Source organism: Amblyomma americanum, chromosome 2 (assembly GCF_052857255.1).
Source record: "Amblyomma americanum isolate KBUSLIRL-KWMA chromosome 2, ASM5285725v1, whole genome shotgun sequence".
Lineage (NCBI taxonomy): Eukaryota > Metazoa > Arthropoda > Arachnida > Ixodida > Ixodidae > Amblyomma > Amblyomma americanum.
Window position 1 is genome coordinate 98,903,873 of NC_135498.1, and position 10,940 is coordinate 98,914,812.

General features: G+C 43.1%; 1 protein-coding gene across 1 annotated transcript; it reads right to left on the bottom strand.

The window, feature by feature from the left end:
- LOC144118862 (chymotrypsin-like protease CTRL-1) lies at positions 1-8,985 on the bottom strand. Its single transcript, XM_077651652.1, has 6 exons — positions 8,826-8,985; positions 6,424-6,619; positions 5,150-5,270; positions 4,164-4,302; positions 2,734-2,876; positions 1-1,068 (listed from the first exon to the last, which is right to left on the bottom strand). The coding sequence occupies exons 1-6, from the start codon at positions 8,920-8,922 to the stop codon at positions 865-867; spliced, it is 900 nt and encodes a 299-aa protein (XP_077507778.1). The 5' UTR covers positions 8,923-8,985; the 3' UTR covers positions 1-864.
- Positions 8,986-10,940: the final 1,955 nt, after the last annotated feature.

A 10,940-nucleotide genomic window follows, 5' to 3' on the forward strand; every position in this document is an offset into this window, starting at 1 on the left:
GACAATTTTATTGACGTCATCATGCAATGTTGAGTAATGACGTTTCATTCAGCTGTATGTAAAGTTCACTATGACCATAAGGAATAAGCGTCAGCAAACCGCCAAGTGATAAATTACAAAAGAAGTTTATAAGCAAGCTTGCTTCGAACCCATGTTTCCTAACATTATGCAAAAGCATGCGTAGATACTTTAATCAACGTTCCATTCGCTTCAGCATATATATTATTTATTTGTTAAACATTTTATGCTTATTTCGATCTGTATATGCGTTATGTTTTAGAATATTATACTTCCCACTATAAGATTAAGATCTATGAAACATATTCGTTGATCCATGTCATCGCTACAAAATTTAAGTAAACAAACCAAATACCAAATGCTCTCAGCAAAATAAAGACTTGCAATTCAAAGTTTTGATGATTTAAGTTGTTTTAAAGTATTTAACACTTGGTGATATTTACAAAGCGCGAATATTTAAACAGATGGCACGCTTTATCGACTAGAACTTGGCTTCATTCGCGCCGAAAGAATTTTCAAACCATTTTCATTCTGGCAGTAGCTTTATAGTAGACTCCAAGTAGCGCAGTACTGCAGTGAGATCTGTTAGTAAATTGAGCTCTCTGTGCCGTGATTATGAAGAGAAGGAGATCATAAATAGCAGCAATAATGGCTTAGAACCTCACGCCCGGATAGTGCGCATTCTTTGATGCACATTTTCTAACACCAGGTCAGTATGAAATCGTTCACATAAATTATGATGGTCTATTGCACAATGAACGCCCATTGCTGTAATGTTATGGTGCATACGAACCCGCTGCAGTTAAATATGTGTGTACAGTAGCTTCTTGGTCGGAGCAAATGGTATCATTTCAGTGTGCAGACCTGCGTCTTCTGACTTTCAGTCCTGGCGCCAAGGTAGGCGTTGATGAAATTATCCACAAAGCTAGCAATACGTGTGAAGACCATGGGAAGCGTAGGGTCCCCGCATTTGGGTGGGCCTCCGGAAAGGACTCCCTGCAGGAACCACTGGCCAGCGATGTTCTGCATCACCGGTGCCCCACTGTCTCCCTGCACATTTCATATGATGTGGACACTTATGTTTAATACCGCAAGTGATACCACGTTTAGATGTTCATAGCTGATTATCACTTCGAGGCAACTCTAGATATGCCTTGCTTCAGGGGATGTGATCACTAATTATTATAATTAAGGTTTTTGTGGTAAAGAGAAGCTTTTTTCGGCATTGTAATGCCTGTGTTGGCGGACGTCAGAAAATAGGCGAATCATGTTAACTAGTAAATTAATTGACTAAATTCTAACAGTTAACTTTTTATCTATTACCTACAGGCAGCTGATTGCAATTATGGATATGTAGCCTGCCGTTAGTAAATATTCAAATCAGTTTTTATAATTTCGAAAACGCGTTTACCCTCGGCGCTGTGGCTCGACTAAATTTGGCTACTTCAACTAGTTACGAGCGCTGGAGGGGTCGCTTTGCCTGCAAGCTTCTCGAAAGCGCGATGTAGGAAAATTTTTGTTAAGCCACGGAGGCGAGGGTAATAGCGCTTTTGAAATTCTAAAAACTGATGTGGCTGTTGCTAACTGCCGGCTACATATATGTAATTGCAATCAGGTGCCTACCAGTAAGAGTTAAGAAGTTAATTGCTAGAATTTAGTTAATCTCCTCGCTATTTACCATGATTAGCCTGTTTTTTTTTTTTTTTGCCGTCCGCCAAAACCGGTATTACTATGCCGCGAAAACTTCTCTTGACGTCAAAAACCGTATTTTTAATCATTAGTGATCACCTTCCCTGAAACACCTGGTATATGAGAAAAAATGCGATTCTTTCCTTTTCGTTTGCTTTTTTTGCTTCCTCGTAACACTAGGCATAATTAGAGATGTGAAATAAACTCGCTGCGAGCCACCGTGAAGGCGCAAGCGCCGGCAAGCGCCGGTAGGGCAGCATAAACATCCAAAATGATAAAAGAAGGCATTCATGCATACTGAATTATTAAACTCGCCACAAGTCAATCCGCAGTGACCATAGTCTACAGTAAAACGCTAAAATTTTCACCTACGAAAATAATAACAAACCAGACTTCGAGCATACAAAACTTAAAGTAAACCCATTTAATTTCCTTGACACCAACCTGACACAAAAGCATTAACTACATGCCAATATTTCACGACACGTACAGTTAACACGGTATCACGAAGCAACAGGTGTTAAGATGGCAGACGAAATCTCTTAACTTCGTAGCCCTGTATTAAAGAAAGATGCAAGCGAGTAGCTTTTTCAGTTCTGAAGAGCATAGACCCGAGACACGCACCTGGTCTTTTTTCCGTTCTTCAGGTTTCTTTTTTTTTTAATGCGATAGTTTAGAAGCCTGATCCGGAAAAAAATGTTAAAATTCGCCCATTCGCTGCGGAGAAATGACGTCACCAGACCGGATAATTTTGATTGGCTGAAGGTAAATGACGTCAAAAGACCAAATAGTTTCCATTGGTCAGAAGGAAGTGACGTCACTTTCGGTAACGATGCGAACAGCTTTTAATGCTCTCGCATTAGCAACACGTAATACCATCAGGTATGAATTAGGTATTAATTTTTTTTCTTGTGCACATGCACCTTACCGCGACTATTAAGCGTACGAACATTATGTTTACTGCTTGCAGGTGTTGCGAGAGCGCCGCCTTGTTTCGCGCTATTACCGAAATTACGCGATGCTTACCTCACACAGCGAACCGTGCTCGTGAGATGCGCACAGGATGTCTTCAGAAAGGCTGACATCAAAGGACTTGGCACATTTGTTTTTGTTCATCAGCGTCAGTTTCAACTCTTGCAGCGTTCTCCTCATGCGACGGGTTGGCTTCCCTGCAAACACAAAATTGGCCATTCACAGAGGAAGAGAAATCTTCCAAAATTCCACATCACCCCCTTGCCGTCTGCACTGTTTCTATTCCTCATCGTGTTAAATTAATAGGTTTCCTCAAGACTAAAAAAGCTCAGTTTTTACTTATCTCTGCTGGACAGTTTTAAAATATACTCTAGATAATCTTTGGCAGGTGTTCTTTAATAGCAGCACTATCCCTTTCATGAAATGCTGAACACTGCAACCAATGCCAGGCCAGGCGTTAATATTTTTATTTGTTAGTTTTTGAACAACACTGCGATTGCACTCATAAGCAGCGTTGAATTTCTTATGGCCTCCTGCTTTTCTTTTCTCTATTTTTAGGTAAATAAATGTTTTTAATCGTAACGGTGCATATAATAACTGAATATAAATTGAAATTTTCATGCTTATTTACGAGGAGCTGATATTTCGCTGAAGAAATTAAGGAAGTAAAGCTTCCCCCATTAAAATTGGTTTTGGCACTCACAAAACTGCAACTAAAGCGTTCGAAAAGAGCCTTGAAGTCGATGCCAGCGAACACTCGTAATTAGTAACTAAACGTAGAGAGAAGTAAGCTTTTGAAAGCCTGAACGAATGTCCTAGCTCATTATGACGACATACACTCCAGTGTTTCCATCAGAAAAGGCTGGACCCTTGAATTCGAACAGATATGAACCTGCATGTGCCTGCAAATTGCTTTTATATTTTTTCATTATTTTCTATGATGAATTTTCTACGATGATTTTCTACGCAGCTCTTAGCCTTTATTTGTCCACACTAACGCTTTCAAAGGAACGACAAAAAAAGATTTATTAGTGGGCGCTTTTCCTGAATGTGGTGTAATTCATAACTGAACTGCTGTGGACGTTAAACATGCTTCGGTCACTTCCTTCAATGATTTTACTTCTACATACCAAGGTGCGCAAGAAAAGCTTAGAAATTTTAACTATATGATATAAATATGCGCTCATAATTAACAAATATAACCGCACAAACTTATCGCTGCGCACCAATTCGTGGTAAAAAAAAAGAGTTGTGGTCTGACAAAAAATATATCAGAATTATGTGTCTCCCTCTTATTAGTGATCATAACGGCGTTCGCATGATAAGAAAGTTCGATCCTCTACCCTACGGACAGTGTGCGCTGACTAACGTACATTCACTGACGCATAATGGATGCAGCCACCACTTAACGCCACTGCGTCCTGCGTTGTGTGATTACCTAAGGCAAGTTTAAAGACATCGCGGGAGATAATCTGCAGCCATACCCTTTCTAACAGTCCATCCTGTTGTGTATGCTTCGGAATCTTTTGGCAAGTGTTCACTTCTGTCCGGCAGACACACGGGTCTTATTCCGCTCTTGAAGTCTACTGGTTGCGCCAGCTTTATTATGGCGATGTCGTTCTCCTGCGATGAACAAGAAAAGCATAGGCAACCATGTAACTCTGGGTGAGTCGGCTTCTTTATTATTTTTATTTTTGTTTGGTGTTCCAACGTGCCGCTTAGTGCAAGCATAACATTGCTAAGTACCGCTGCAGGAAGAAAAGATAAGCATGTCAATGTTTCTAGATCTAAAAGGAGTGCAGCTTTACATGAATATCCCATTTTGTTGTTTAAAATTGAAGGTTCTCACATATTGCTATAGTAATAGTTATAACAGCCGGAATCACGACGTATTTAGAACATTTACAGTTACAAGTTTGTTTTACGTCGTCAGTGCTGCACAAAAGAAAAAATATTCTTGTGAAACGAGTTCCTGATCAAAGCAGTTAAAAGGAGCTTGTTATCTCAGTACCCCAAAAGAATAATTACGTGCAGGCCAAACACGAAAACCGCGATGCGGTGGTTAAGAAAAGTAATAGCAATGCGGAAACAAAGACTCGCCAAGCAAGTAAACTTGCTATACGACTTAGATAAGTGACGACCAAGCTGCATTTTAAGTAACCAGTTGTTCTGGTCTGAAGTAACTGGTGACCTTTCTGTCACGACCAAAACCTGTCTGCCTGGTTTTCCGCCAGCGCTTTATACTCTTAAAAGTTTTTTTTTCTCATCATTCGATTGAATTGTTTAAAAGGATATTTTCGTTAAAACGGAAAAACCGTGGAAAGTAAGAAAAAACACCGGAGGAAAGTACTTTTTTTTCCGGCTGCGTCGTTGCAAGCATGCATTGCACGTGCCTTCAAAAATTCGTGCGCAATTCGTAATGTTCTAGAAATGATCGCGTTTTGAGTGTCCTGTGTCATGAATTACTCACAGTGCCAGAATAGTCATGGTGGATGCACATTTCCTCCACAGACAGTGCGATTTCGCCTTCGTCCAGGGCGCTCCTTCGCCATGATCCCAAGTGAACCCGTATTCCATCGCTGGTCCTTTTGCTGAAAGGAAATGAAAATTGTTCACTTATGACTAAATTCCCTGCATGAATGGCACTGCACTCTGCTCTGCGATGATATCAGTGCTTTTTTTCGTTACAGCCTTAGATTAATTAGCCTAGTGCTGCAACATGCACATACACTGCAGCCGTCCACTCGGCGTCCAGACAAGAGAGTACAAGAAACAAAATGAAGGCACAAAGGCACCACACGGTTTAGACTCGCACAGTAACATGTGAAAAGGTCTCGTACATTCGGAAATAGTGTCGTTCTCTGTGCAAAAACGTAGACATTACCAAACCTACTCTTTACTTTTGGATTACGTTATGAACACCATATATCATAGAGTAGCGCCAGTCCTCGCGTGGTGTTGCCTGTGATTCACACCATTATCTTGCGTGCGATCCAGCTTGCAACGCGGATGAGAGAAGTCCTGATCACTTCTTTCAAAAGGCCAGGCGTGCCACACGGTTCTCTACAGGACATCGTTTACCGGCGGTAGAACCGGACAATTTTAAAGGAAGCTTCCCGGGTTTTTCTAGACTTCCTCTAGTGAAGTAAACTGGTTTATACATGGTGGCGTGAACAGCTGAAGGCTTTTGTGGATGCTAGAGTCGGATACAACTCAAGAATGAAGCGGCAAATGCCCCTTATAGGAGCCCTTCCAGCCAATGGCGTAGATGATTGTAACCCTTGACTGATTTCCCTTTCTCCCCCTTGACCGATCCCTTTCGTCCGGCTAGTGTGAAATCGCAGGTGGTTGTAAATTAATGGAGAATAACCACGGCTTCGTTGGATTAACCGTGGTGTCATGAAAATCGGTCGACGCCATTGGCTAGAGGGCCTGTTTTGAAAGCTATCTGCCGCTTCGTTCTTGAGTTGTATCCGGCTATATATAGTGTGAGTGATGACAGAGTACTGCTAGGTCACAGAGCTGCGCTACAAATCTTCACAAAATTTTCTATAATTAAACGTCGCTCCGGTGCAGCAAGTGCCGGCAGTGTTACGTACGGTTAGCCCCACCTGTTGCTTGCAGGAACCTCGACCTCGTAATTTTGCGTCATTAAACCAGTTTCTACTTCTTTTGGTGCGGTCCATGGCAGAGACCATCGTGACACTATATAAATATAAGGGTGGAAGACAAAGCTCAACTTACTCGACGCAGTGCGCCGCGGTGACCACGTGCTGGTCGGTGATAAGGGCTCCGCTGCAGTACTGCTCCGGCCGGAATTTGGAGATGGTGTGGATGCCAGCGTTCCAGGGCCAGTGTGTGGGCATCACGTCCGTGGACTTTGTGCCGCCGGAGAACTGCTGCTGCCGCAATGGCGCGGTGCCGCACAGCTCATAGGCCGCTTCACGAGTGAACAGGATTACGAATGAATGAAACTAGTTTACACGTGCCAGATGCAAGAGGATAGCAGCGAAGCAAAGACATGCGCAGCGTAATGATAAGTGTACTGTGCTGTTTTAATTTCTCCTTGATTTCTAATGCACGTTTGGTCGCTTGCAGGTTAGACACATATTCAACCCTTTTAACGCCAAGGGACTGAACCGTTGCTTGAGTAGCACGAACAGTCATACTCTTCACGCATTGCCTCTAAAATGAAATGAGAGCTAGCTAGAGCATAGTGGTAGAAAATAAAGCTACAATTTGTGCATTTCTTGGATCAGGACATGAAATTACGCGTCATTATCACATGTGGTACCAAATACGTAGCCAAATACAAGGAGACTCAGACTTAATGTAGGAAATTAGCACTCCTGCTTCTCAGGACAGTGTTTGCAATTTTATCTTAACCAAACTATTTTGAATAAACAAGACAAACGCTCATTACTGTCTGCTTCAATTCAAAGATTTTCAAATTCAGCATCGTTTTCAACCTTTGTAGCAGTAAACCAAAAATTTTGTATCGCACTCTCCCTCTTTTCCGGTTCTGCTTGCATTACTGTGCGTCAGTGTGTGCAAGAATAATTTCTATGAATGGTGTGAGCTGACTGTCTGGTTACACCAGCCTTTTGCGTATATACATGCCTGCAAAAGTATTTGGAAACCAATTTTCAACATTGGCAGTCCCTGAACTTTTGAGTTTTCGCTACAACACATTCTTACACTGTTGGTGATTACATTGGCTTAGTACCGTGGTCCACAAAATTTTAAAAAAATATGTTCAAGCAGTTATTCTCTTATCCACCAAAAACTGTAGTTGCAATAAAGATTTAAAATTGAGTAATAAACATCTAAAGGGCCGGATATCGGCTCTTGGCGTCATTTCTTCATACATCCAGCTTCACCATTTATGTTTTATATTTATTAGCTAACTCATGTAAATAACATTTTTCTCCTGCAAATTTTTTGCATTTTCTGTCGAATTTATTGAGGGTAGCAGTTAATGTTGCCGTACAACTGAAGAAGACATCATCCATCTAAACAGTGATGTGGCACACTCCTGATGCAGCTAGGTCCTGCCTGAAATTACTGATTGTGGAAAGAACGCCAACTGTGGCTCCTAAATCTGTACATCAGAAGGGGCACCAACACACCGAGATAACTCCTGTGTGCACTGTCCACTGCCTATGCAAAATTATCATAACTAAGCACCAAACCAGAATGTCTTTACCAGCCACAACTTCATGCACAGTCTGAGACTGCCGTCTCAGCAGCTGACTGTATCGAGGTCAGCAGGCTATAAGCTAGCCTGTTAACTGATAGTACAATCGAAAAAAGCACTTTTCAACATTTACTTTCCGGGAGAAATCATATGCAACTTCTTCGACACTGTGAATGAAACTGCTTAAGCGTGCCTCTGGCTCTACCAGCGCCGAGTCAGCAAGTGCGCGTGAAGCATTTAGTCTCATTCCGATTTGGGAAGACCTGCAACCATAAACAGGGCGTTGCTGACCGTTTCCATGTCGAAGGCAGGAAACTAACACTGCGGCCGGTGGTTTCCAACGCTTTTAAAGCAGAATTTCTTTAACGTGGGTATACTGCGCAAAATAGTTCATGGCCTAGGTATGCGCCTACGAGGGGATAACTAACAAGAGCAAGACCAATTACACCAGCCCTGCCTTTTTACTCTCGCATGAGCGAACTCTAAAAAAAATTGGCTCAGCACTCGCTGCTTGACCGAGAAGTGTTCAACCACAATTAGCCCAGAGGGCTGCCAACATACGCCTCGACATAAAACATTTTTTTTTTGCTACAGCACGGCTGGAAGTACAGATACACGGCCAAATCATGCCGCAGACTATGTTGTACAATTCTCTGCGTGTAACACTAGAACTCATTTTTGTATCTTGCACGTGCTATTTCTACGCTTTTCCGCCATGAACAACAGTAAATAAACGTTTTCAAGAATGACTATTGGTGGTCGCACCCTTCGATGTGCGCACTTTTAGTATTCTGCTGCCAAAAAGAAAGCAGAGTCACTCAATGAAGTTGTCATGTTCGGCAATGAAAGGAATTGTCCATTAGGTAAAAAAAAAAATTACATCTACCTATTTCATAAAACCTGTCCGGAAACCACACCAAATGCACAGGAACAGGACAGACTTGCTCACCGTTACAGGTCACAGCGAGTGTCGCAATTAAGGCCAAGACGATGCACATGCTGGCTTCCATCTTCTCAGTCCGCGCACTAACGGCGGCACTCTTCATGTCGAGGGTTCGCCGGCCCTATGTATATCTGGTGCTGCGCGGCCTTCTTTCACCACTCGTCCGTCAAGCAGCGAGGGTCCTTGAGAAACGAGCTCTGCGATGGCTCAAGACACGCTTCTGTGGTTCACGTGTCTCCGCGTGCCATTCCCTCTGTTCATTCCTCTCCTTACACTTCGCTTTCTCCTTTTCCCGCCTAACGAGCCAGAGAGTGCGCAGTCGCTCGCACATTCTTTGCCCTATGCCATTTTTAATTCGCTTTTCTACCTCTTTATCTGCCCGGGGAGGACGTGTTCGGAGAACGAAAGAGAGCTCCCCTGCTCTGTTCGCAGGCCTGCCCCAACCAGGAGTGGTTGCCACATGAATGCCTCTTCCCGTGAGAAAGAACGGATGTCAATTGCGAGACGGCAGACATTTGATACTGCTGTTTTCGGCTCGAGAAAAATTTGGCTTCCGGAACCGCACAGCCTAGTGCGTCTGTTTCCTTCTCTCTCGTGACGTCATGAGGCTCATGCTTTTCCAAATACTCGTCGCATCACGTAGGTGCTGACGGAATGCTCCTCGCACTACGTACTGCGAAACTTAATTAGGGTTAGAGCAAGTGCGTCACTTGCATTGATACTTTCTGCATGTACTGTTCTGAATGCAAATTGTGCATGCAAAACCGTGCATTGCTTTCGTCACAGCAAGCACTGAATCTCGCTTCCCCGAGTGCCTGCAAATTCACATTCCGGCGGATGACGTAGCGCCACTGTGGTGTCTTGATATTTTAGTCGTGTTACTCGTGCGTAGCTAAAATTGCACTGGCAAGTTCAATATGGGCGTAATCACGGTGCACTCCTACGAGGAGCAGAAGTTTCAGTGCCCTTTCAAAGAAACGCAAAACGTATAATAGTCCGAAGCTCCTTTCCGGTCGACTCCGCAATCAACCATAATAAACACCAAAGCCCGTCACACGTCTGTGGGTAAAAAATGTGTTCCTTATCTACACGTGTGCGCGTTTCAATGTTTCCATATATGAGAACTTCGCCTCACTTTAGGGACTTGCGCTGGCGTCATCTAACTAGCGACTAGCTTAACAACGCTCTGGGAAGACTCTTTGATGACTGGTTGGCGCCTTCGGTACCGTGGCGTTACCAGCAATTAATCATCTATTGATGGCCGTCGGCTCATCACAAACCATTCTCAAGTGACAATTACTTCGCGAATTCCTCAAAGAATTATCTTACTCTCGCGCTATCTTCTACGTCGTTGCGAGGTTGCAATGTAGCTGATCGATCGTAGTTATGCACTGTCACAGCGATTTTTCATTATTTATGATGAAGACTTTGCATCGTGTAATTGCCTGAATGGTTAGTTGAATTTTAGCGCAGCTGGTATTACAAGCTACACTAAAACCCCTTGTTATGTAACTATTAGTGGCGTTCAATAAACATTTCCCCTGGCCCACTTCCTTTGGACTGAGAGCAACGAAACAAGGCATATTTATTAGTCCCTCTCTGCAAACACCTCGTTTATAGATGACAATACGTTGCTCCAAAAGCCACGTCGTGACTTCGGAAGTCTGTCTCATCATCTGAAAAATACCTTCCCTACAAAAATGACTATTTTGGAAACAGGTGGAAGTCCTATGTAAAACCTGCAGCAGCGTGCTTCCACGTGGGCAACATGTGAGTTGGAAACTACAGGGCATTGTCTTAGAAGGCAGACACCTTTGGTGAGCATGCCATGTCTCTCGGTTTTGATCGCCACTCGCAATTTCCGTAGCAGTGAAGCCTAGTATACCTCACTAATCGTGGTACCTCTTGCTAAGAAATCCATTAAGACAACTTCATGCTGGCCCCGAAATACTGCTGAGCATGGAACCAAAAGCAGCACCTTCGGCATTTGGAAATAAAATTTCAGTCACGTAAACAAAAACAGGAGACGAAACGTCTGCCTACAAAGCTAATAACAAGGGCTTATTAACGCGCCCCTATTCTATCAGCAGTGGATACTTCCTTGGAATGTCTCACACGAAT